This window comes from Anoplopoma fimbria, chromosome 5 (genome assembly GCF_027596085.1).
Source record: "Anoplopoma fimbria isolate UVic2021 breed Golden Eagle Sablefish chromosome 5, Afim_UVic_2022, whole genome shotgun sequence".
In the NCBI taxonomy this organism is placed as follows: Eukaryota; Metazoa; Chordata; class Actinopteri; order Perciformes; family Anoplopomatidae; genus Anoplopoma; species Anoplopoma fimbria.
The window spans coordinates 6,171,579-6,199,150 of record NC_072453.1 but is presented as its reverse complement, the minus strand read 5'-3'; the positions used below and the strand labels follow the sequence as shown (position 1 = coordinate 6,199,150).

General features: G+C 43.1%; 1 protein-coding gene across 1 annotated transcript; it reads right to left on the bottom strand.

Moving 5' to 3' along the window:
- Positions 1-404: 404 nt before the first annotated feature.
- LOC129091283 (SH3 and multiple ankyrin repeat domains protein 1-like) lies at positions 405-27,572 on the bottom strand. Its single transcript, XM_054598850.1, has 27 exons — positions 27,075-27,572; positions 23,641-23,844; positions 21,477-21,548; positions 21,278-21,386; positions 20,952-21,103; positions 20,023-20,190; positions 19,697-19,738; positions 18,887-19,003; positions 18,702-18,779; positions 18,458-18,524; positions 18,033-18,208; positions 17,746-17,876; positions 16,517-16,656; positions 15,937-16,050; positions 14,934-15,012; positions 9,832-9,914; positions 9,535-9,659; positions 8,290-8,425; positions 8,030-8,110; positions 7,827-7,835; positions 7,608-7,634; positions 7,455-7,511; positions 7,165-7,286; positions 6,454-6,577; positions 3,142-6,370; positions 2,148-3,050; positions 405-1,880 (listed from the first exon to the last, which is right to left on the bottom strand). The coding sequence occupies exons 1-27, from the start codon at positions 27,570-27,572 to the stop codon at positions 1,829-1,831; spliced, it is 7,095 nt and encodes a 2,364-aa protein (XP_054454825.1). The 3' UTR covers positions 405-1,828.

The window sequence follows — 27,572 nt, the reverse complement described above, 5'->3', positions numbered from 1 at the left end:
CTTCTCAGAATAGTCCATCATGAGATAGCAGTGAGGCACCTCAGCATGAGAATACAGAGTCATAATTTTAAACTCACATAGAGAGAATATGCATTAACTAACGTGTGTGAGCTTCACTGGGGTCACCACAGGGCGAGCAGTATAGAAAGCATTCACAGAAACTCCAAAATAAAACGTAAACAAAACAAAGCTTCAAAGAATTTCTCCACACTATTTGGAAGACGGAGATTCTTAAAAATGTTAACATACTTAATATTATCATATTTATTATACTATATTTGTATGTTTTCATTGCCATCATCATCATTACATATAGATCTATAAATGATGTGTGTTTGCCTTACAGTTGAGTTCACTGCAGGGTAATGGCTAAACTGGCATGTTAAAAAAACTCAGGCCGTAAATCTTCACCTCAATGCAACATATGTAGTATTTACTATAAGTTTAGTGTTCTGAAAAAAACTTTTAAAAAGTGTGTTTTATTTTTTGAGGGTTAATGTGTGGAACGGGGAAACCCTGGGATTGTCAACTAGTGAGAAAAAAAAAGTTTTCTGACCATTATAAATATGTTTTGAAAAAGGCATTAGAAAGAGAAAGGTGTAGGTCAGGGAAAGCATTTGTCTGACGAACACTCACGCACAAAATCAGACACACAGACTCACAGAGGCTGAAGGTTGAGGTTCAGGCAGAGAGAGAAGCAGTAAAAAGCCCTTTTTGATCACTGCACCTGCTGTGGGAGAGAGAGCGGTCAACATTATGGCATCAAGGAGGACGGATCCATCCCTTGACCTGTGCTATGGCAATAAACACCAGTAAAGTAAAATAACAAACAGACGATTTGCAGTTAAAAATGTCATGCAAACCCTTTTCAATTCCTCTTCTCTATATTTCATCTCCTTTCTATAGAATTATCAGGAAAATAATAAAAGGTCATTTCACAACAATATAATCTCAATACTTGTACGTCCTCATTATGCACAACTTCAATTCAACAGTTATAAATATACCCTGACCAGTTTGAGATGAATGATTGCGATCAGCACTTTGTACAAAACATATGGTTCTACTATAGTAGTGAATCCCGTTTAACATGTAAGATATATTTAGTGCTCGCAAAGTACATACATACAAAGCTTATTGGGGCATCCTTTGGGGGAATATGGCAAATATATAAAAGGAATACTATTATTGTCTACCATTTTATCTATCATCATTTACAAACAAATCTCTCATATTCTGACTTTGGCTCATGTAGTCACAGCCATTTGATACTCTGATCTGCTTAAAGCTTCAAAACTGATGTTAGGATGTTTCACCCAGAGTTTCTGGCTCAGCCACAATCAGTAATATTTTATGAAGGTTTACCCTTTAAGCAGCAACTTTTCAATTTTTCTTTGAACTCAGACTGAAGTTTTCTCAATGCTGCTAAACAGCAGATGGTGTGAGAATCCATCTGTCAGTGTGTGTGAGAATATGAGTGTGTGTGTCTTTTGTCTTTTACAGCACAAAATGGTGTGTTAATTAAATGCCTGTCCATCAATAGTTTTAAAGTATATTTTCAGTTGAAAAGCGTCATTTTCATATGATATTCTTAACGTCCTCATACCCATTCTTGACCAAAAGTCATTCCACAAATTCCAACAGTATTCTCTAAATATGTAGCAAATTTGAAAGAAAACTTCTCCCCACATCCAGACCTTCTTAGTCTTAGTTCAACACAACCTGTTGATGTCCACCAATCTTCTTTTGCACATCTTCTGTTATTGTCCATCTTTGTCAATTAGTTTCTCTCCCTTTCTTTCATCTTTGAATCCCCCCATTGACTCTCTCAGTCTGTGTCTCGGGGAGAAGTAGTGACATGCAAAGGGGAGGAGAGCCGCCTGGGGAGAGAAGGAGGGCAAATCAATAAGAATAAAAACGAGCCGAAATGAAATAAAGGCGGAGCAAACTAAATAGGGTTAATAAAACTGGGAAATAAAGAGAAAAGGGACCGAGGGAAGATGAGATAACTTATCAAATTATATGCATCTAATGAAGAATAGGGATGGCCGAGCTAACTTGTCTGTCCTTCACCATCCAGTGCTTCCTTTTTTGACCTTCGACCCCATTTCCTCTATGTGTTCCAGAGTCTATTAGTCCTCCCTCACCTGTCAGTGAGTTTCTTCAGCGCCCTCTCGATATTCATTCGGTGTCCCACACGTGTCACTCCCAGGTCCAGGAAATCATCCTTGGTGAGCGAAGGCAGATGTGATCCATCTATCTCATTGTCTATAAAACGCTCTATGTGTTCCCCCAGGTTTAGGTAAGCCAGCCAGTCGGCCACATCGTACTTGGTCCAGTAGGGCAGGGGCTTGACGGCAAAGGGTTTGGCTGGTGGAGGAGGGGTGAGATGGGGATAGCTGAGGCAGGATGGGCTGGGGGGCAAGTGTATGGGGGAGGAGGCTCCAGAGAGAAAATGGGTGGGGGAAAGAGAGCGGGAGACAAGTAGGGGGTTCGCACTTGGCACACCAGATGGGGAGAACAGTGTAGGAGTTGAAGTCTTGTAGGTATCTCCTAGAGGGATTCCAGGCGAAGGAGGAGTGAGGGGCCCGGGGAAGTCAAAGGGGTTGTTGTAGACAGGTGTACTGGGGAGGATAGGGAGAGAGGAGGGCCTGGGAGGAGTGGGGTTTGGCTGTTCAGTGTTATAGATCAGAGGACTTGGAGCTCGCCGTCGTGAGACTGAAGACCTTAGAGGCATCTCCTTAGTGGGACTGCATTGAAAATCAAAAGTCTGCCTGCGCGACTTGGACCGATGCTTCGGCGACGTTGGGTATGGGCAGTAGGTCGGAGAATGGGGAGGGTGTGCATGAACTGGGGAGGTAGGCATCTGTGGAGATGGGGAGCGGGTCCAGTTGCGCTGAATTGGGACTTGAGCAGATGGGGAGATAGAAGGAGTGGCCGACAGATTTGGTGTCAGGATCTGACGATGTTGTGGAGAAGAGGTGGGTAGTGGCGAGGTGGAGTGGCCAGAAGGGGGGCTATGAAATACATCGGTGAAATCCGCGGAATACCTGAGAGACAGACAAACAACAAACTTCGGTTAAAATAAGCAAATATGCAAACTTTAATTTTAATATCAAAGGTCACTGAAAACAAACAAACCTATGCATGGTGGGTGACTTTGGAGAGTTGCTCCAGTCATCCATGCTCTTCATGCTACTCATATGTTGCAGCTTTGAGCTCAGCTCATTGATGATGCTTGCCTTCACGCCAGAAAGAGGGGAGTGAAGTCTTCGGCCCTCCAAAACGATACTACCTCTCTGTAGTCCGTCTCCACCTTGCTCATGTTCCCCAACCTCAACCCAGCTCACTGACCGAGGGTCCATCGGCCTCTCTAAGCAGGCAGCCAGAGCTGTGTTGAAGCCATCCTCCATTTTGGATCGACTCTGCTTGCGCTTTCTATCATCTGCGAAAGCTCCATCTAACCTGACATCGTCCGGGGTGCTTTGTCTGTGCAACTGCAAAGGAGCAGGGTTGGTGCTATTCTGCCTACGAAGTGCAACAGGCGGGCACCTCCCTCCTCCCTCCTTGTAATGAGTCATCCTTGGAAACACAGGGTTTGCCTGTTTGGTGCTGTGCACCTCAAATGTTTGCCCACCTGAGTAGGTTGTGCAAGGATCCTGATGCTCACTTCCTCTCTCTCCCTCTCCTCCTCGACCATCTCCTCCGATCCCTCCCCTCTCTCCTCTCAGCCCACTCAATCCCAGCATTTCTAAATGGTGGTCGCTACTGCTGTGACTGTCCAGCTCCTCAATCCCAGAATCCACCACGGCATCTTGCCAGTCTCCGCTCTTTTGTATAACAGTAGGGTGATGAGTATGGTCAGCAGCTTTGCCCCCTGTACTGAGGCCAGCCTTGTGCCCAGCCATGGTCATACTGTAGTCAGAGGATCCCGGTGAGGTTGTGGTGGTGGCGGCTGCACTGGCTGTCATGGTAGGGGTAGCATATGTCATGGTGGCTGTGAGGGCGGCTGTGCCTCTATCCTGGGTCGGTATGTGACCACCTACCGAGGGGTCGTTAGGGCTGCTATAATAGTGGTGAGAGTGAGACATGGGCTGGGGTCTGTGTAGTGAAGTGGCAGGCAAAGGCTCAGCAGTGGTATTAGTGGCGGACGGAGGGGGAAATATCTGTGAGGACGGGTAAGATGGAGAGAGAGCTGACTGGGTAAGGTTGGCCACCTCACTGTCGTAGGATGTAAGGCTGGAGGCAGCAGAATCCCCACCCTGTGAGGGGGGCTGGGGAGCATTTGAGGGCTTGGTAGATGGAAGAGGGGGTGGGGGAGGGGGTGCCACAGCAGCAGAGTGTTGACTTCGGTGTTGATGCTGCTGAGGATACTCCTGGACTCTCTCCTTCTTACCATTAGCAAACTGTAAAGGTGGGGGTAAGGGATCTGCAAAGACAAACTCATCCTCTGCATCTATTGAGGGAGCTGGTGGAGGGAGAACCATCAGTCCTAGACCTCCTCCACCCGTCCCTGCTCTTGCTTCTCCAATAGTTTCATGCGTCTGTCCTGGGGCTGTGGAGACAGTATACTGAGGGATGTAGCTGCTGTTGGGAGCACTATCCATCTGCAGAAAGGAAGGTCTTCGGGGTGCTGGTTGAACCGGCGGTGGAGGAGGCTGCATGGGGGCAGCAGGTCTGCTGTCATAAACCTCCTTTTCTCTTTCTCTTTCCCTGGGGCTCTGTGGGTAATACTGGGTTGAATACTGACTGGTTCGGTCCTCTGAGAAGCGAACTCTAAGACCCTCCCTTGGTGCTCCCTCCTTTTCTCTCTCCATCCTTTCACCACCTCCTCCTCCCAAACGTAATATCCTTGGTGACTGCGGCCGGCTCATAGATGCAGGGGAGGTGGTGGTGGTGGGGGAGCTTAAGTGGACGGACACAGGGGAAGTGTAGGCCGATTGTGTAGGGGTTGCAAAAAGGGAAGAAGTTGGGGTCTGAACAGGGGTAGGGAACGCTCCTACTGTGGATAACTGCCGACCAAAGTGTCTCTCTTCTCTGCGTGTCCTGCGGTCATCCTTCAGGGCCCTCTCTCTTGCAGCTAGGGCCAGGCCAAGTGGGGACGAGGGGTCCAGAACTTTCCCTGTAAGTGGGTGGATGAAAGTAGTAGTGGCCTGGGTGCCGTACATTGAGGGAGCTGACTTGGGCTGGCCATCCTGACCAAGGACTGGGGAGGAATACTCAGGCAGGCCAAATGCTGGGGGCATGCTGCTGGAATAGTGGACATAGTTGTCTCCAGAAAACATGCCCTCATCTATAGACTTGGAGGGCCGTAGACGTGGGGTGGGCACTTCCATTTGTGAACCCTGTAAAGGCTGAATTCTTGCCCCTAGTACTCCTCCTCCCTCCCCTGCTCCTCCCCCTGCCTCTCCTTGAATGTCCTCCTCAGTTGATAGGAAAAAAGATGCACTCTTTCTTCTCATATCTCGGAAACGTTCTCTTTCCCTGCGTGCCCCTCCTCCTCCGAAGGCCGTACCGTATGTTGAAGTGTAATCCAAGTTTTCCAAGTTTTGCTGCGAGGAAACAGATGAGGAAACAGTTGATGAAGGCAAAGATGTTGAGGTAGGGGGCTGAGGTGGCAAAGGGGTGAGTGGTGAGGGTAGACTGGTGTTGGGGCTGTCTGAGGTTGTATCTGCTGTGGTGTGGTCTTCAGCATCCGGTTGGGGCTCAGCTTCCATGCTGCTACCCTGGCTGCTGCGGCCGCTGCTGCTGGTGGAGGGCGCTTTGACAATGATGGTGGGGATGGGGATGGAGCTCTTCTCTTTGGCTGCAACTCCTTTTCCTCGGTGCTGTCTAAGCCCATCCTCCACTTTCGACTGTTTCATCAGAGCTCCTCGACCACCCCTCCTGGTTGCCCCCCTGCCAGCCCCTCCACCCTGCTCCCGGTTGGCCATGTGCGCGTGTTGTTGCAGTGGTTGTTGAGCCTTTGGCTTAGCACTTGTCGGTGGTGTAGCACTGCTGTAGCCTCTCCTTAACCCTCCCACTTTGCCACCACCTCTCCTGGGCGCCTCCGGCTCTCTGATAGACAGTTCTTCAGATTGTCTGCGGAGGGTGGGGACCATGACCTGCTGGTTCATCCCACCAGGCCCTCCCCTCTCCCAGCCTGCTTGAGTAGCATGCCCTGGCTGGGATTTGAGCTGGTAGTGGGCTTGAGATACAGGGGGTATGGGCATAGCAGGCCCTCTCCCAGGATGAGGGCCTGCTGACAAAGGTGGCTCTGGGGCGGATGTGTTAGGGGGTGGGGGGATTTCCTCCGGTCCTGGCACCGACAGGCTCCGGGCCAGTTTCATAGCAGGTGGGTGAAGATACTGTCTTTCCTCCTCTGTTACACCTGAGAACAAGAACACAGGGGTTTATAAAATTTAAAATAAGCTATTAAGCAGGCAGAAATCTTTCCATGACGATTGCCGTTACCAATAGATTTCTGACGCATCATGACTGCATGCTGAGTGTGGCCTGGTTGAAAATGAGCTTGGTTGTAGCCAAAACCTGGTCCGGGCTGCACCATACTCACTGATGACTGCTGCTCATAGGGTTGCTTCAATTGTCAAAACACAAAAAAGGGAGCAAAAGAGAATTTGAAAGGAAGAAGGGAGTAGAGAAAGGAGAGGAAACATTTACTCAAACATTATAAAATCAAACTGAAGTCGGCTGTTAAGCTGATATTGATATACAGTATAATACCATACAGAAGAATTAGTCAGTCCAAGTATTGGAGTATAAGGTAACAAAACATGGATGAATGGACTCAATCTGACTCACACTTAAACATTTTTTTGTGTGGGTGGTACATTGTCAATCATTTTCATAAAATGCAGTGAAAGCAGGAGAACATAAACAGCTTTAAAAAAAGAAGAAGCTTAAGACCAAGCTACTCTATAGATAGCAAACCTTTTCTAGCACTAGTCACTTCCATGACTTAATATCCGTTATATATTCTAAATCAGTGGAGAAGCTCTGTTGTAGGTGAATTTGGTATGTTAGAGACTGGAAGAGAGATTCATAACTGTACAGTATTTGTTAATATTTTGTAGATATGGAAATTAGTCTGAAAAGCCAGCAGGCCCAGACAAATTATGGTAACGACCAAAAATAGGACCATTTCCTTTTAATTCTCAACAGTACCTCATTGGAGACGTTGGGAACAATACTCTTGCTCCGGTCCCTCTTGCCTCCATGACCCCTCTGGCCCTGGTTGTCTGATGTAATAGTGTGTTGGGCAGCAGCCAAGATTTCATCCAGTTTATCTAAAACAAAGACCAAGCAGGGGCAGGGCAGGAAAGAAATATAGAGAGAAAGTGAGAGGGAGCATAAAATAAAAGCAGAAACATGAAAAGAAGGATTCCCTCCCGTCCCCTCAAGGTTTGAAAACACCCTTTTACAGTATGACAAGATTGGTGAGAGGGATTTTTTACTTAGAGCCATCTGATAGACGGTCCTCTTCTTATCAGGACCAAGAGAAGGCTCGTAATCTGAAAAATGAGGGGGGGAAAAAAGAGCATCAAACAAGCTAACTTTTAATTAAAGCTCAGGGGCTGATAGGGGTAATGATTAAGGCTGATATTCACCTGCTTTCTTTTTCCATGGAGATGCAGCTGTAGCATACATAATTTGGGAAACAGAAATTAGGTGTGACTAGAACTGCTGTGTAGTCATGTGTATTAGACAAATTACATAGCTGGATGAAATACATACTCAGACACATGTGATGGTGTGAATACTGATGAAAGGAATGGTGATGGGGACGGAAATGATAATGAGAGCACACAAATCCGTGATTCTCCCACCTTTGTCCACTGTATGCAGAAGCACATTTGGTTCAAAAGGAAAAAAAGAAAAAAGAAAGTTTGTGACTGATGGCACCAGACAAGTATCACTTCACAACCTGTTTAATCATAACCTTTCTTATATATATATATATTTTAAACGTTCTTAAGAGACCTCCCCTCTTCTTAATTCTTTGCAATCTTTTCCCCCCATATCACCTTACCCATGTCTTCTAGCTCTGATGTCATTGACTTGGAGCGCAGGGCAATGGCAGGAGGAGTCAGTCTTTTAGTCTGCTGCGGGGCTGCCAAAGGAAGCCAGCCAAATGCAGACTTAATGTTTAGTTTTCTCGTATAAACATGCAGTCACCATTGACAACCGCATTGCAACAGGCTTTTAAGGTGAAGTAAACACGCAATCAGCTTTATCTTCACATCACAAACATAGGATGTAAACGACATACCAGGCAAGTTTGACTCATACCTTTCTTCCGAGCAGTGTCCTCCAGTTCAGGGTTTCGAGCAACCATCACAACTTTCACCATGAGGCTGTTGCCGCCCTGTCGGATCATGTTGACCACCTGCCGGTGGCCAACCTTCACCACATTCTGGCCGTTCACCTTACAGATAAAAAAAGACACGGAAGGACTGAATGAAGGATGAGCTGATCCACTTAAATGACCACTGGTTCACTTTGGAAATGCAGCTTTCCCATGTTTGGCATATGTTGTTGCAGTTTTCAAAGACTTTTCTTCAAACATACATCATTTTCCACTGTTTTGGACGAGTGCCTCAGCAATTCAGGCAGCGACTACAGTAAATCACAGTTACAAAGGCTTGGGCAGCTACATAAGTGACTCATATTAGGTTGAATACTAATTAGAAATATCTGTCAGCTTATATAGAGGTTTGGCATTCACAATTTTTAGAACTGAGTTTTTTCAGGCAACTAACAGGAACTTTTAAAGGTACAAAATGGCCAGAGAGTTTCTGCCTGAACGGGCAGAGAAATATGAAAGGGCATAGGTTTTACGCTGGAGGCCTTAACTGAACCCCCCACATTCACAGCCCATGGAGGATACATGTTTTGGTGGTGGGAGGAAACCAGAGCACAATGGCGAACACAAATAACATGCAAACTTCACACAGAAAGGTCCTGCCCAGACAGGGGATCGGACACCAACTCTTCTTGTTGTGAGGTGGCAACATGTGTGGGTAACATTTCAGGTAGAGTTGGCCAAAATAAATATTTCAATCACAATCTTCTTTTCTGATCTCATAGAAATCCCATCTGCACCTATCAGCTCTCCTTAACTTGCAGAGTGCGTCTGGAGTTTCAGTTCAGGCTGCTTAATGATGTTTTAGTAAATCAAATTGCCACAAACCGCAGCACACATATGCACAACCTAATTTTCCTAGTAAATATGGTCCAATGTGTTTTATCAAATTGGTATTTACTGCAAAGCTATTGTATTGTAAGGCGGTCCTGTTGTCCACCCTGCAGATATCAGCCATCTGTGATCAGTTCAGTGCTTCTTAGAAGTTACTTTGTAACGTGGTGTAGATGTTTGGAGTACCCACTTCTCTTCAGGCTGCCTGGTCTATGTCTTTTTCAACAGGAAAATGCCTGCACTTTGTTGCACTTTCATTTTAAATAAAATTTTAATCCCTCACTCAAAATGTAATATAGTCCTTCAGGATCAGTTTCCAAAATGTCTCTTGTCCTTACCTCGATGAGGAAATCCCCCATCCTCAGGCCCGCCCTCCAGGCCACGCCCCCCTCATCGACAGACTCCAGGTACTGCAGCGCGGGGAACGCTGGCGTTGGAGTGAACTCTTCTATGGGAGTCTGAGCTGCAGAGGACAGAAGACAAAATGATGAGCATGAGTGGACACAGATAACAAGATCAGGGATTTGAAAATGAGGGAGGGGTAGATGGATTAGAGAGAGAGAAAAAGAGCATATGAGAATGAGAAATCTATAGCGACAGAAAAATATGAGGTACATTTTGGCGAAGAGGCTCACCTTTGGCTCCCCTAAGCACAAATCCAAAGCCCTCATTGTCTTTCTTTTGCAGGAGCACTGTCTTCTCCTTAATGATGTAGTCACTTTGAAAGGTTGAAGTGGGAGCAAAGGGGAAAAAGGGTTGGAGATAGACGGGGAGGAAACGAGAGAGAATAGGAGAGATACAGTGCTATATGACTTCTATAGCAACAGAAAAGTCTTATTGTCATGCAAATAAAGATTTTTTTGAATGTGTAAAACAGATATACTGCATCACATCATGATATCACACTGCAGCAAAAGAGGTTGGCTTGAGAATGTCAAAAAGCGTTTGTGCACAAAAGGGTTGATGTCAGGGATACAGTTAGTGTCACAATGGGAGGAAGTGTATATGAGATGGCATTCCATACTATGGACTTATCCAGCTAGAGGTGACAAGCACTGGGCTAAGGGGAACGGCACATTAGAAAAATGTACACATACACTTCACTGATAATGGAAACTTCCAAATGCACCTAAATTGCTGCATTAGCTTTCACTGCCTCTGGCAGCTTTTGCAAGGATACAGTTTTACCGACTCCAGCGCACCACTACCGGTCATACATGACACATCAAATCATGGAACAGAAGACGGTGGACAGGCCTCTAATGTTCCTCCACAAACTCTTCTTGCTAAGAGACCACAGGCTCGGAGGGCAGAAATGATCACAGATATTGGTATTGCAATCTTATTAAAAGACTGTTGGAGTAGTGTAACAGCTGGCCCAGCAAGCTCCTTCATTGTTCTATTACCATGTCTGGGACAATGGGCCAAGCTGCTTTACAATCCTTTCTCTAATATAGGTCTGGTTTTTAAATGGACTTCACACTGGTACACACAGCCACATCTCATGACTCATTTCTGGACTTGACTTTCTAACAATGTCAAATTCATCCTGGTTCTGTTAGAGAGCCCGGGGCTTGAGCAGAGCTGTGGGATTCAAGAGGAATTCCAGATATTTCTTTCTTAGGCAGCTCATTTTAGTGTTAGTATGTGCTCTTCAACTTAAACCAAACTGACACTCCAACTGAAATCAAATCAAAGAATTTGATTTCCTAGAAGGGCTGACCTGTGAGTGAACAAGACGAGTGGCCTGGTGGAAGAATTGTCTTTATTTATAGTGATAGCTTCACTCCCAATAATGTAGTGAAAATAAGGACACAATTTTCACTGGGAATACATGTTTTTTTTCTTTTTGACCCTCCCCCTTTCAAATGGGAATTTTGGGTGAATTGTGTTTGCATCCACCCTGGACCTTCATGAGAAGTAAGGAACTTAAATAGTATTTTTTGGCCATGAATTCAATATGTCAGGCAATGTCTACTGTCGAGCTGCTTACACATTTTCAATAACAATTCCCCTTCACTTGAATCAACAGACCAAAAACCTTGGTGCTTAATCCAACCATAACTATCAGTAACCTAAACCTAAACACAATCATTTGATTGGTTTCCTGACAATCAGGTCTGCAGAGTAACTTGGCCATGTGACACAAAAAACCCCCACAATGTTACATTTAAAAATGCCAACAAGTCAGCAGATTTAAATATTTTCTACGTCTGGCAGAGGCGACCATCACTCCAACTTCATTCTGCCTCCACAACGTGTGAAACACCCATGTGTATACTGGTCCTAAAATAACAATAGCAGTAATAGAATATTCCACACCGCCTCTTACAGCACAGACCAAGCAAGGTTTTGTGTGTTCAATCCGGCAGAGCATGTAATAAAGTTTGGCTGTGGAATCACAGATCACAGAGGTACAGCGGAGCCGTTAGCGTTGGCTTAGAGGCCTGAAGATCCAGACTTCGACACCAAGTTGTAACTTTAGCACTGAACAGACGATCGCTAGTTTCCCCTACTGAGGTCCATCCCTTGTGTGTTCTCCATCAATGTTACTGTTTCGCCAACGCACAGCCGCCTTCCAGCCATCTGCTCCTCACACCTCATTCCTTTTTCTCTCACCCTGTCCTCCACCATGCTTTCCCTCTCTGAGGATCAAAGTAGCAAAGAGTGGGTGGAAAAATCCATTGGGCTCTTCATCCATCCACCTCTACAAGGGGAAAACGTGGCTTGCGTTGGTCCCTCCAGGTGGTCTCAGTTGTGTTGCTGGATTACAGTAACACACTGGATTTCCTTTACATATTTAAAGCTCAACTTGTATGTCACCACATTGACCACTATGACCCGGCCAATTAGGGCCATAAAAAGCGCAAAGTCCCTGTTTAATCCCTGTAGGCTTGTAGAACGCACACTGTCTGAGCTGGCTGCAATGAAGCTGTAAGCCTACTAGAGACCAGAGTTATTATGTACCCTCCTGAGTCATCCTCTCTTCTACCCACAATTATTGAGAGAAAAAAAAGCTCTTTAACCATTAACCTGCTGAATGTAGATGCAGATAGACTGTCTACGTGGGGACAATACCCACACAACACCATAGAGGCACTTTATGGTTGTTAGTGACACACACTGTGGATGGAGACTTGGTAGATAGATGAACAGTACATATACATAAATAAAGGTAGCAATTAAGCACTATGACGTATACAATTATAAGTGAAAACACATATATTCCATTCATTGTATATAGTCACATGCACACACACATAAACACAAATGCATGCACACAGACAAGCACATAAATGAGTGGTATCTCAAATTAGAGCTTGAAGGGAACTGACAAAGCGCACTCTTTCCACATAATGACTTCATCCTTCTGTACAGACAAAATACCATTCTTAATGATATGCTGGGATACATGAAAAAATATATGGGATGTGACAATAATATTTCTTAAAAGGAACAGCAATACATGGGAAGTCCTGGTGAATGAAAAATATCTGCTTAAAGAAATCATGACTCAAAGAGAATGAAATACACCCACACTGTCTGACTGAAATGCATCAATATGTGCTCCCTTTCATGCACTAACACACACGCACACAGCGTTCAGAGACACACGGGGAGGAAGACAGAAATAAACAGGCTGCAGAGTCTCCATTCAATAGCCACTTCCGCACCACAGATATTCACATGCATAAGAAAAAAATACACATCTTAGACAAACGCACATATATACACACGCACACTCAGAGACAAACACGCACAGAATACATAGCGTATTAGTCTGTCTTTGAAAAGGCACGGCCTCTCAATAGCATCATCTACCTCTCCCCTCTCTCCATTGTCCTCTCCTCACATCCATAGCCAGCCAATGAATGAGGAAACAGCCGCTACCTGTAAATGAACCACACGCTCCTGTTTCTGGGGCCCAGTGACGGCCACGAAGAAGAGAGGGAGAGAGAGAGATCTCTCTCTCCGCAACCCCCCATTGCCATGTCCCCCCCTCCTCTCTCGTGCGCGCTCTCTCACTCAACCACCTCCTCCCTGCTCCCTCCCCCCCCTCCTGGTCTTCCAGCGAGAGCTCAGCCGGAGAGCGCCGCGAGAGTGGAGGAGAGAGCGAGAGAGGTGGGGAACAAGAAGGATAGAGACAGCGTGATGGTCTGCACCCCGCATACTTCAGACAAGAGAAAGACAATGTGAATGAAAAAAGAGAGAGGGAGAGAATACCAGCGATTATCCCAACAGGGAGAGAGTGTATGGAGTGCGTGCTGGTACATGACAGGAGGAGGGTTTGGATGCAGAATGGGGCTGAATTCACCGTGTGGGGATGCGGGGGATGGGTACAAATGTAAGGTGACACAGGGAGAGACAGTGCTTGAATTGCACATCCACTGACTGGTGTATCACAGATATACTAACAGCTGATTCTCACCCTGGATTCACTCACACGCACATTTGCAAACTTTCCTCTCGCTCCCTCCTCTCCTCTAAAACAGAGCTGTCATCACCACACAGGCTGACAAACACTCTTCCTCTCTCCATATCGCTCTGAAATAGTAATTGACATTCTCCCAAATGCCTAGCTGCAGTGAGGGAACATGCTCCGGATCACCTTGCTCTTAATTGAGCACCACTTCACCACAGTGCTGCAATTACGCTTAACCAGCTTAGCACAGGTAATATAACCCCAGTGGCTGCTATTTCCATTTAGAACACAAACTCAGCTGCATTAAAGGGAATGCCTTTTTGCAATGACACTGACAGCGGCTCAGCACAAGGGTACAATGTCAGCTACAATGTGTAAGACGCTGTGAAACCCAGGGGTGGCAACTGGTAGGTCTCACTAGCCCAGGGACCGAACCCTTGCTTGGTGTCTCAGCCTCCTCATGACTCATCAGCAGGATGATGAATATACACGCAAAGACACACACAGGCATATTCAGATGCACACCAACTATAAAACAAACATGCAAAGCTTCATAATACACAGCTGCAGCTGCCCAGGGCTGAGCAGCAGATTCAAACAAATGCCATGTAGGAGGAGAAGTACCCCCCCTCTACCTCTCATTATGGCATTATTGTGTTCCGTGTAAACAAGCAACAGCAGAAGAGAGAGAGAGAGGGGGGGGGGCTTCTGGCTGGATGTATCAAAGAGACAAGTGCATTTGTGTGGTGGAGCCAAAAGGGGCAGAGCTGAAAATGACATGGCTGCTCTTTGTGCTTTCACCGCTGACGTGTTCACACAGCTAAAACAATAGTGAACAAGCGATGCTCAGGATCAGCAGAGACACATGCAGCAGACAGGATGATATGAAAGCACGAGGGCGAAACAAGTGAGCACGCACACACACGAAGCTCCTGTTATCTGCAAAACATGAATGTGACAACTATTTCAATCGCTTTAACCTGCCTCACAGGCTTTCCTTACAGTAATAAACCCAGAGAGCAGACAGTTCAGTGGCTGCCCACGCTCATGTGACAAACCACAGCTAGAACTATATCAAAGGCTGCAGTCAATCAAATGTATCCTTGTTTTATGACTCCATCTATTTTCTATACTGGTATCCTGTTCAGGGAAGTGCTAGGGCCTGTCCCAGCATACAGTGGGAGAAAAGTCAGGGACAATTTGAAATGTCACAGGGCAGCAGAAAAACAGAATAACCCTCACATTTACACTTTTCCATCAGTTTGGACTTATCGACCGATCACAGGTTTTAAGGTTCATAGCAACTTTTCTTACCTCGGGCCGTCAGTGCCATCGTAGGCTCCAACAGTGACGTTACGGAAAAGCTTCCTCTTGGCTTTCTCACTGCGCGTCTCTGCAAGGCACATGCAGGCAAAACATATGCTCAATTTAAATCTTCAGCTTCCTTCATGATACCTTCTCCACCATTTTTAGTAGCATTGTGTCCTTAGTGCAACACACAAACGAATCATATGTTTTAAACCCTGTTTTCTACAGGGCAAATGGTTTGCTTGCTGTGTGAACAGTGCAGCTTTAAAAATAGGAGAAATAATAAAAATTCAGATTATACATGTTACACGCTAAATGTAACCCCAAAAAGGAATAGTACATAACATAAAGCCTAACTATACAAACAATCAGATGGACAAAAAAAGTCGCACACAAAAAACAACACAAACATAGATAATCATCCTCCATATTATACCTGCCATAACAATTAAATATGAATAAATATTGTTGACTTAACCCTTCAGAGGTCACTTGGATCCCAAAGTTAGCAATTTTATTTTTAGTTTATACAGATTACACGGTTAATGTTACCCTAAAAATCAAATATATAACATGACAGCTAACTATACACACAATCAGACTTAGCGACAACAATAAAAAAAAAAATGGAAAAAAAGCTCTTCTTCTCCACAATTGATGTGAAGAACAGAGGGATTACACCATTTTTGAAACCCGAAGTTTCCTTACTGGAACTTTAACGATACAAATGTTGGAGCTTCTGCTGCAATTCTCTTTTAAGTCCTCCTTCTGCTTCAGGTTACTGTTTTATTTTTCAATTTGACTGACGCAGATTTTTAAGTCCTTAATGCCGCTGACTCTTTGCTGTATTGCAGTAATTTGGTCACCAAAAAATTTCCAGTTTGGTGTTTCCAGATTGTAATCTCTCATTAGATTACCACAAAAAAACTAAATGCTACACGTTTGCCGTGGACGGATTCATATTTTAAAATACAATAGTGAGGTGAAGCTCCCTCTGGTTTTGTCTTACCTGATCGATTGTCTTTGCTGGGAGCCGCCACCTCTTCCACACAGTCTGAGGGAAACCAGCCAGTGCGACCTTTTGCTGTTCCCTCCCAGTATCCCCCTTCTCCTACACTTAACACTGAGACAGATAGATGGACAGATGAAAAGATAGCATAGATAAATGGATATAATTTAATTTGGCTAGTAGATCAATTGTCACAAACTCTTACACTGTAACATGTCTATCCCTCAACCTTCCTTGTTTACTTCAAGCCACCTTTTTTAATAATAACATTGAACAGTCAACTGAGAATAGAGGAGAACATGTATTGCTTTGGGATGACTGGATCTCATTTCTCTTGTTTACAATCCTCTCTTCCCTCATGGACATCTCTTCTTGCTGTTGATGTTTTAGATACAGTAGTTACAATGTTCCAGCATCAAACTATATTGCAGCTGCACTGGAAGTACAGAATCTCAGCATTACAAAAAATCATCTGCAGTTGAGAACGTTAAGCTAATTGTCTGTCAAACAACAACATGATTAAAGGCAAGTTTTACTTTTATTCTCATAATTGACTATTTGTTTATTGACTCTATCTCACCTTTAACTCTGTCACCTTTGTTAAGTGAGAGCTCTTTGTCTCCGCTAGCAGAGTAGGCACGAGTGGCCACGTAAACCCGCCCTGGCACTGCGCTGTACATACGTTTCATCTGACCTCCTCCACTGCCCGCTGAGGTTGCACTACAGAGGGAGGAGGAAAGAGAGAGAGAGCCTCTTACAAAACCAAGAGATAAGACTGTGTTGCACACTGTGGAAAAACAAGTGAGACAAAGTGATACAACATACAGCTTGTCAGGCTTCATCAGAGACAGTCAGTAGTTGAGTCATAGCAACAGTAGGAATGCGTGCAGCAACACTACAAGTAGTGTTCAGTACAAATTGTATGTCTGATATATAGAAAGTGCTAACAATCTTAACACAGTATAATAATACTATAAATGACTTACTATTAGGGCAGGTGGTACTCAAAAAATGTATGTAGGATTTAAATGAATGTATTTAGTAACCAAGGAATTTGTGTTTCAAAAGTGAAAAGACACAAATAGCAAGTACCATACGTTTTGTAGTAATAGGGATTTTTTGGTTTATTTTTATCCACACTAGATCAAGAAGAAATGGAAGAGTTGGCCACAACTTTGAACCAGACTGACGTATCTCAACGACTACTAGATGGATTAGGACAATATCTGTTTCAGACATTCATAGTTTCTTGATGATGAACAACTTCGGTGATCTAGCACACCTAGTGCCATGAATATGCCATGATATATTATTATTTTCATTTATATTTGTTCAATAATTTGTTTATGATCAGCCTCACCTTTGTGTTTAATCCTAATTAGCAATGTAAGCATGCTAACATGCTAATCTAAGATGATTTACATGGTAAGCATCAGCATGTTAATATCTGCCATTGTAGGCACTGTACAGCCTCACAGAGCCCCTAGCATGGCTGTAGACTCAGCGGAGTAAATGCATCACTGTCTAACATTTTTTAAACTTATTTCAGGCTGTGAAAAGATCCTCTATTTCTGTTGCCCTGCAAGACAACAATGCCATCCATACCACACTTGAAATATGTGACATTATTGCACCTAAAAATAGTACACAGTATGTATCTGAGACACAAATAGTAATTCTCTTGCATACAGCGGCTTTTAACTGGAGATTTAGTGAGTCCTAATGGTAGATGGCCTTAAATGACCTGGTCAGAATAAGAATCCACCACTCTCCCTCTCTTCATATACACTGTACATCTTCCCTCCTTACCCCTGTCTGCCTCTTGGCTGCCGGTGCCTCTCCTCTGTGTCACTTTGGCCTCCTCTACCCCGGGATGGGGAGCGAGTACGAGTTCTGGGGCTGCTTGAGCTTCTCATGCCTATGGAGGCCCTGCGTTGGCCCTGCAGAAACACACCAAATCCCACATGGACAGAATGTCAAAGCTGATCCTGTAATTTACTATATGTCAAAGACTGAGAAAGAAATGCAACACCAGCAAAGCATATCTATTATCACAAAGATCAGCAGATGAGCAGCCACCTAATGGTCCTCAGTACCTGTCCCGGGTTGGGATTGGTTGCAGCCTTGTTGGGCAGGACCAGGGGGTCGGACTGGGTCATGGAGTTATCACTGTTAGCGCGCAGTAGGGGGTGGGAATGGAGTGAGGGGAGAGGCAGAGTGTGGGCGCTCTCTTTTCGCTTGGGAACATACTTTGGCGATTCCAAAAAGGGCACTGAAGATGGGAGGTTGAGGTTAACGGGTGAGGGATCACAGGTGATGAGTAAGAAGGAGTAAAAAGTGCGGAAGGGCAGTGGGGTTTGATGTGACATGGAGGGAGGAATTAGGTAGATTGTTAGCGAAAAAAGGAAGATTGTAGTTGGCAAAATACATGATATTTTCAGGAAAGTACAAAGAAAAGCAGGTGTGGAACTGTAACACTTGATGGCCCTCTCAGACGAGACCGTTTGGCATGACAGCTTACCTACGTCAGAATCTTTGTGGTTTTTGATGATTTCCCCAAGTTCAAAGTGACCAGACATTATAGCTAGCTGCAAACATAAAAAACAAAATAAGAAGTAATTAGTTAAGCTATTGTAATTATAGCTATTTCTTGTTGTATTGCATTGTCTGCTTTTCCTCTTTAAGTTTGTGACAAAAGTGTTGGTCAAAGCTACTAAAAATAAACCCATAATAAAACTGTGTACAGATTTATCATAACCATTTACCTGAAAAGGGGTCTGACCATGCTTGTTCTTTGCCTCCTTATTTGTTCCCCTGTACAGAAGAACGCGGACACAGCTTTCCTGATTGTTCAGAGAGGGAAAGTGATGTGTTAACACCTCTAGGAAGAACAGCAGCAGTAATTATGGTAATAATAATTGCATGTAAGGGAATCTGTTTCCATACTTGCCTTGTTGTACAGGGCAGAAATGTGAAGAGCAGTGTTCCCTGAGGCATTTTGAGAGGAGGTGTCTGCCCCATAAAACAGCAGATGCTCCAAGTGCTGTGCAAAACCATTCTGGCAAGCCTTTAAGTGTCAACAATGTGATAGAAATATCCACAAATTGTCAGAATTAGAAAGTATAGAAAGAGACAAGTTAAAGTGAAAAGGGTGATTTCATATATGACAGTTTCAGTAGAATAAAATTAGTCAGAAAAGGAGAGAAGAGGAAAGATATTGCAAAAGAGAAACAATTAGACTTGAAGGGAGATAATGTCTTACATCCACATTAAGATCCATAATTACTCTTTACAGAAAAACAGGACAGTGCCAATTACATTGCACTATTATCGAAAAGAAAGGAAACAAAAATCATTAAAACAACAGAAACGAGCCTTCAGCAGCCTGAGAGGTTTCCTCATGATTTTCTGCAGAGACTTAAATATCACAAGATACGTACAAAGTAAAGAAAGAAAACCAAGAGCACGGTGAAACCAAAATAAAATACCATGACAACCGGCTTGCAGCACAAACACAAATTAACCAGAATGTCAGAGACATGATGTAGGCAATGCACCCGCATCTACATTAAGAAAGAGATAGTATCCGATGCTCTTTCTGAACTGGACTGAGCTTGAAACCCACATTTTAACAGGTTTAAGGAAAATATGTGCTCAGTCACTTCATTCAGTTTATCTACATTTTTATAAAATCATGATTCTAAGTGCCTTTGCCTCTGAAAGGCTGGAGGGGGAGATGAGATGGTAGGATGAAGGGTACCTTATGTATTTCTTCCATTCCAAACTCTTCTTCATCCCTGTGCTATGGAAAGAGACAAGGAAGGGAGGAAGGAGAGAGAATGGAGATACGAGTGAGGAAGGCTGAGACGAGAGGAGATGGAGAAAATGCTGAGAGAGTCAGGGTGATGGTACATGACATCAAACACAGATATCAGACAGGGACATGTTGGTCCATTGCTTAAGTTGAATGAGGAGAGACAAAGACCAAATATATTTAATGTGAAAACATGAAAGAAAACAATGAAACCACATAGAAATAAATGGATGTATAGATAGGTAGATTAATATTAAACTGTCCATTGGTACCTGATGGGACTCGTCCCAGCCATTCTCATCCCTCGTCCCAAGCCTCGCCCTGTAATACAGCAAGGTCTCGCAGCAGGAAGTGTCGCCCCCTGTCAGTACAGTGTGGTACAGCGGGGTCAGGCCACAGCGGTCTTTGTAGTTTGGAGATGCTCCGAGGGACAAGAGAGCCTGGCAAGGAAAGACCAAAGAAAAGCATCACTTTTCAAATGACTGTGGATGTGCTTATTATGTTTGTCATGAGAAATAGACGAGCTGAGAAAGAAACAAAGTAATAAGTACAAGAAAGAAAGACAGAATTGGGTATATGGTTGGGTCTTATTTTACTCGTGATGCTGCTGCTGATCAATACAACACACGGTATAAATTGAATCATACTTAGTTATTGTGATAAACATGTTCATGTCTAAATAGATTATATGTATATATAGTTTGATTATTTAACATTTTTTCTCATATATATATACTACCAGTTTTATACTGCATGTAGCTGAAGTGGGGATTGAAACTAAAATAAAAGAGGGTCTTTTTAAGCAATGTAAAAGTAGCTTTGACATGTTGTCTTTGAATGCCATATAAAGCAGCTAACAGTGCTCCCTAAAGGCAAAATCCTCTGTTCCCAATTGCAAGTGTACTGTAAAGTAGTAAAGCAACAGCAGTCACAAAGTTTTACTAACCAATAGTTTTACATCTACAGTATTTAAGAACTGTCAATCTTCTTAACATCTTTCAATCTAATGACCACCCACATTTCATTCAGCCTTTGCAATTTATTCACTTCTACATTAAAAAATGTGTATATGAGGTGTGTATGTGACTGTGCCTTAAACATATAAATTCTTCTAATTATCTTTCAATTTATTTTGTCCACTTTGTCTGTCCTACTTGAGTGTATTTGCAATGTATATGCAATTTCAATTCAAAGTCCTTACCAGCAGCCCAGCGTGATTGTGAGCCCTAACAGCTTTGTGCACCGGTGTGAAGCCATCTCTGCTCCTAAAGTCCAAATGAGCGCCGCCCTGAACCAGCAATCTGATGCCGTCCACCGGCAGCCCAGACTGCATGGCTATAGAGAGCGGGGTCTCTGACCCACAGAAGGGGAAAGGGTCAGCAAGGATGGCAGGTAGAAAAGTGTAAGTTAAAGCATTTCATATCACCACCCATTACCACTTGTACAGTCATTTATTTAAAATCAAAGACTGAATCTAGGCAAAGTTTTTATTCCCACAGTGAGAGTCAGCACACACAGTGAACTCACCTCCACTGTCAGGGTCATGGAAATTGGAATCAAGACCTTTATCGAGGACTTTTGTCATTTTCTCTATTGCTCCAGTCTGAATGTAATCCAGGAACTTCTTCAGACTGGCCTGAGAATGGTAGAAGAGGAAGGAAAGGAATGTCCGAGTGTAAACGAGGATTGTGCACCAGAAATATTCAATTGACAAGAGAAGAAATACCTTTGTGCTGAGTTTGGAGAGCGCCTTTTCATCCAGATTTGTCTGTTTATAAACTCTGGTTTTGTACCTAAACTGAGGACCAGAAAAAAGATATGTGTGAAAACTGTGATTCATCGTCATGCTGCAACACAGTTCAGTTTGATGGTTAAATGGTGGAAATAACAAAAACATTTTGTGCAGTAAATATGTACGTCAGATTATGTTTTACAATCTGAACTTTAAAAAAATATGAGAAGCAAAGCTGGGAGAATTTTTTTTAAATTAGTTTTTCATTCCAATAATGATAGATGGCTTGTGCTTTTTGAGCAAATAATTAAAGCTATTTATTTCAGCATTGCAGCTTTAAAGCACAAAAAGCACCATTACTCTTGTTAACTGCAGCTAAACACTTTCCAGAAATTAACTCTCCCACTCAGAGTTGTTGGAACAGCTCCATGAGTAATCACATGTAATCAAATGTAGAGTAAGGCTGATGGTGATTAAATCGCTTTACCAACCAGATATGCTAACTAGGGCAGTTTTCTTTTATCCACAGGAAGAACAACATATCTATATAAACCATAGGCATCAAAGGCTCTGACATTAATCAAAATATATTGTAATCACTGGAAATATCTCCTGGCAGGCTATTTTTACTGTGTAAAAACTGTGTATTGTTTAAATATTTGTGTTTTATTCTGTGTAAATGTTAATTATGTACAGAGAGCAGTATTATGCAGTGTTTTAATGTTTCAGAACCTTCTGTAATGAATAAAATTAGGCAATGAAATAAAAAACATTGCTCTAAAATATGGTCTTAAGAATCAGTCTTCTAAACACCCTTTCTATCATAAACATAACATCCTTCAAAAGATGAATTAACTGAGTTTAGGTGGTTTTTCCATCTGCTGTCTTTTTGAATGGGAGACCATGTCAATGAATATCACCTGACTGAATGTGCTGTCTCCACATCAGTATTGTACTGTAATGGTAAACCACTGAGGATTGCTGATGTGATAGCAGCTGACACTAGTTTGATCTGAAAAGTTGTGGCACACAGTAAGAACTAGACCTAACCTGAAACTACTATATACCAATGAATACTGGTCCAATTCAAGCACTGAAGTTATTAAAAAAGCCATTACTCGTTTTATAAATACATACACTTAAGGAGCAGTGAGATAGATTCTGCTGTGGAGCAGCAGTCCTTATCTGGAACTGTGTCAAGAATGTAAACACTCTGGTTTGAACCCAAACCCTGAGTGAGGGATATTTCTCAGCCCCACCCAGAATATCAACATTTACAGCAGCTGGACCACCAGAGGGCACTGTGAGATAATTGTATCACAGCATGACAAAATCATATTGATGTCATCTCACAGCCCACTTCCTAAAAAGTGGAGAAATATAATATAATTTGTTGGTTACATAAAGCACAGAATGAAATTAAGTCCATGAGGTGGATATTATATTTGTGAAGATTTGTTCATTAACTTTGTTGAACATGGGAATTCTAATAAAAAAGTAAGCTGTGAGTAATTTGTCTGCAATTGTAGAACATTCCTTATGGTTTTTACTTAGTTATTTATGTGCAATAACATTTTCAAAGTATGATGCAGTACAATAGTTAATGTCATCAAACAAAATAAGCTGCAAAAGATAAAATATGCACACAAAGATTGTTCCTGTACTTGGTGAACATAAAATACATCAATGCTGTATTTTATGTTCGGTAATAAAGAGTGTACTCAGTCAGGGCAGTTGTTACCACGGAGGGAACTGACGTTTTGTACTATATCTTTTGTGGAAACTTTGGGGGGTTGTAGCGACACTTTTTGATATCTTATAAGCAGATTTTTGGTATTTTTAAGGCTGAGTATAGTTAAATTGAATAACTTTTAGGCCAACAAATAAATACATGAAGTATTTCCCCACCAGCTTGTTATTCCTGGCAGTGTGGAGAAGTCTCCGAAACAGCCTTTTGATATTTAAGTAAATAAATTTAAAGGCAATATAACTGAACAGTTGACTGTAAAACTAAAAGCTTTTCATCTTAAGCATCAAGTCGGAATTTTCTAGGGGGTGTTGGTGCTACGGGGATACTTGGACTCATGACCCCAGTATATGTGAAATCCTGGCTATGGCCCTACATGGGGTCATTTTCCCACTATTTAGACCCCTGTACCTCCAGATAAGGCACCCCTTTCTCAAAGGTCTGTGAGTAGTCCCGCAGGGCCCTCTCCTCCTCCAGGAACTTTGCGTCCCGTCCTTCTCCAGCCGGCTGGAAGAGGCCGTAGTTGTAGGCGTCCCACAACGGCTCGTTGAGGGAGCAGATGATCTGCTGCTTAGCGTTCCAAACCCTGCAGTCCTGGTCAAACTGGAGACACCTCTGACAGACACACAGGGGAGCACGGAGGTCAGATAATGCTCCTCTCATCTACACCTGCTCTGATGTCTGAAATAGTAATGGTTTACTGTTAAAAGCAACACCCTTAAAATGTCCAACACGTCTTCATCCAACTCGTCACATACATACTGACGCTTTGTCAGACCCCTTCACTTTCTAACGTCCTGGGTAGCCAAGCATGATGATTACACATGATTAATCAATTCAGAAAGGTTGAGGAAAAACATCATGGTTGGGCTTAAAGTAACTACGTCCAGCAAAACGTGAGGTATCAGAGGCAGAGGGACGTGACAAAGCGTCAGTATTTGACGTCCTGTGTGTGAGAACAGGCTAAAAGTCAGCCATGCACAATCAAGAAGTAGTTTATTCTGAAAAATAACATTGTTACAGAATAAAATAAAGTACTTATGCTGCTTGTTACAGAACATTTTTATCTTGTTGTATTGCTCCTTTTATAAGTTAACTGTCTGAAACTACAAGTGTTATGTTTCATAAGAAGCTATAGCCTTTTGTTAGTCTCATTAGTATTTCATTATTTTAATCAATATTTCTCTGATTTGAGTATATTATAAATAAGATAATTACTGACGTCCATTTACTGTTTGGCTACAGGTATTCTCTGAGTTTTTGGCGTAACAATTCTGCCTTAAAAAGTCAATATCTTTAAAATAGCAACTCATTTAACGATAGTGTTTGTGTGTGTGTGTTCATTTGCATGCACACAATTTCAGCTATATTTAGTCAGTTTGGTTAAATAGCTAGCCATCGTAATTTTATCATTGCGGATTAATAATGTAGGATGACCGTTTTAACGTCAGTTGGTGAATGATGGATGGATGAGAATGTGGTATGTTCAGAATATGAATGCATCACTTTAAATAATTAATCATCTGCCACGTCCATGGAAATTCAATGAATTATACTGATCTTTACAGTCTATCAAAGCTATCAATATATTCAAGTCTATTTATTTTTCACAGCACTTTTTCCCTTTACCACTAAAGCAGAAGTAAAGATTCTATACAGGGATAAATATTTTCCCTTTGTTATTTTTTTCCCTTTAATCTCTGCATACATGCTTCCAAGGGGAGAAAGAACAAACTAGCTTGAAGGGAAAAGCTCCTTCACCTCTTACTATATGTTTGTGTGTGATACACCAGAGACTCACCCTGGATGTATCATGTGTATGCAGTACGCCTAACCAGATTTCACGGTGATTTGTGCACTGCCCTTTTCCTCATATTATTACATTTCCTTGCATTTCAACAGTAAGACTATCGTTTTTTGTCCTTTTCTTATTAAACACTGGAGCCGGAGGACAGAGCTGACCGGGAGCTTGAACAACGGGGACTGAGAGGCCTGAATGAGAAGGATGCATCCATGCTATTGTTCCATTTCAGATAACTGTAAGTAAAAATTGCACAGCTCAGCACACTTTCATGTCCCCTCTGCCCCCCCTCTACAGCTCCCCCACTAGGTTGCACTATTTGATAGTGTAGCCAACTCTATTGGCATGGCAACCAGTTCATTAGTGAAGGCAGGCACCCGTTGCCGTAGCAATGTCTTGGTGGTCCCTGGGAGGTAAACCACATGATGGGGATGTGTTTGTGTATGCGTGCGCATATAAGTGAGTTGCGAAGTGTATGTGTGTGTCTGTGTGTCTTTCCGTGAATGTAATTGTGCAGTGTTGTGTGTGTGCGTATGTGTGTGTTTGTGTGTCTGTGAAAGAGAGAGAGGTAGGACGGCTTATCCTTGGGAGAGAACTCTAATGTAATGTAAACTGTATATTACAGTGACACTTCTTTCCCCATTGTTCGGTTTTATTCAACCAAAGGTTTTCTGAGATCTATCTGGCAGTACTTGTCCCCACTCAGGAGAGTTATTTGGACCTTCACTGTGCATCATTATGCTTCTTGCAAATGCGTTTATCTTCCTCTTTGCTTATTCATTCCCTCACCTTTCTCTTTATGGCATTTATTTCCTCCCCTCCTTCTCTTAAACTAGCTCCTAATATTCACTCCCTCTCTTCATCTCTCCTAATTCAGCTCAATATTATTACAGCTGGGAGGTTTGGGGTGGGTAGTGTTTTTTTTTCAGTCGTGTGCAGAGCTGAATATGATGCCTGTGGCTGACGAAGACCTACGTGCAACACAGACGCCTTCCACCAATTCTTTCCTTTCCAGCGTCACTCACTTCCCCAGCTCTCCCCAAACTCATTAAAACCTATCAGATAATTAGCAATTACTGTTGTATTGAGGGCAGATTGGCTGACATGTAGAACAGTCGGCATGTTCAGGGAGTTGAAATAGGAGAAAGGCAGTTTGCGGGGGGAGGGGTTACAGTGGGGCACCCGTTCTCACCTGGATATGGCGTGTGTGCCCTGGCCAATTCTCACCTGCCACCGCTGTACAGCAGAGAGCAACTGTAAAGTGTAAGTGTGAATTGATACTAACTTCAGTTTTGGAAACGAATTATGACCATACCTGACCCAAGGCAGATGCTTACATGGTGTTGACTGAATATGTCAGCCTTCGCAAGCCAAGCTGTGTTTTTTCATACATCCTTTTGGGATTCATCCCTGGGCTTGTGGGATGGCTGGAATGAAAATGCTTTGAAATAAGTAATGCCCTTGTACATTTGTACACACTATTTGGCTAATGTAAAAAAAAAAATGCATCAAGTACCCAAGGGTTCTTCTCAGCAACAAATTTGAAACAGATAAAAAAAGAGAAATGTGTTTTTAAAAAAAAGTTTAGTTTCGTCTGTACTTCTGTAAAGATCAGAATAAGTAATGCTTACATAAGCCGAATGCACTATTACCGTAACGTTGTAAAGTTGCTCAAGCTATCATTCTTTTTTCTATTCTGTTTGTTAAATTAAATCTATCTATCTCACTCTCTGAGGCAGTAATACCAGAGAGAATTGGCTTGAACTACTTCCTCATTTGGAAAGACCTCCAGTCAGTGCTCTGTTTGCAAGGGAGACTTTTTTTTTTTATAGGTAACTACACTTTTAAATGATTGATTTTGATTGAGTATTCTTAAGTGTTTGACTTATTTTCCTCACAAATTGCAGATATGAGGAACTGACTTGTGGAACATGATGTTTTCTCTCCCACCACTGTAAATTTGTATCACTGTCAGAATAAGTCTCAAGAAAAACTTGTTTGCATAGTGCTTGGCCGTAGTGTTTGGATGAGAACATGCACCTACTGTTTGTTTGATGTCAGGAATTCCAATGCGGAACACCATCATGGTCAGGAAAGAGTCCTCCATTGGAGCAACTGCGGTCATGCTGCGCTCCATTAGAGCTCGTCTTTTCTGCAGCGCATTCAGGCCCGTGTGATGAGGCTGCTGATTGGCTGCGATGGGATGATGCTGTTGCTTATTGGCTGGTTGATGATGCAGCAGGGCTTGATTGGACATGTATGCGATACCCCGGTTGACCAGGTTGCCCGGCCTCAGCGGTCGGTCTGCTCTCTGTCTACCAACCACGATGGCTGCTGGTTTCACCACCTCGCCACCTTTCCCTTCCCAGGATTGTCGTCCTCTCGTCATTTCCTTCTCCTCCAGACTCTCTAACTCTCCATTCTCAGTGTCACGTCCATCTTCCCCTTCTCTGCTTTCTGTTCCCTGCTCCTCCTCCTCCTCCTCATCCTCCCCATCAATGTCATCCTGGCCGGGATAAAAGTGCTCGTTATTTCCCAGCAT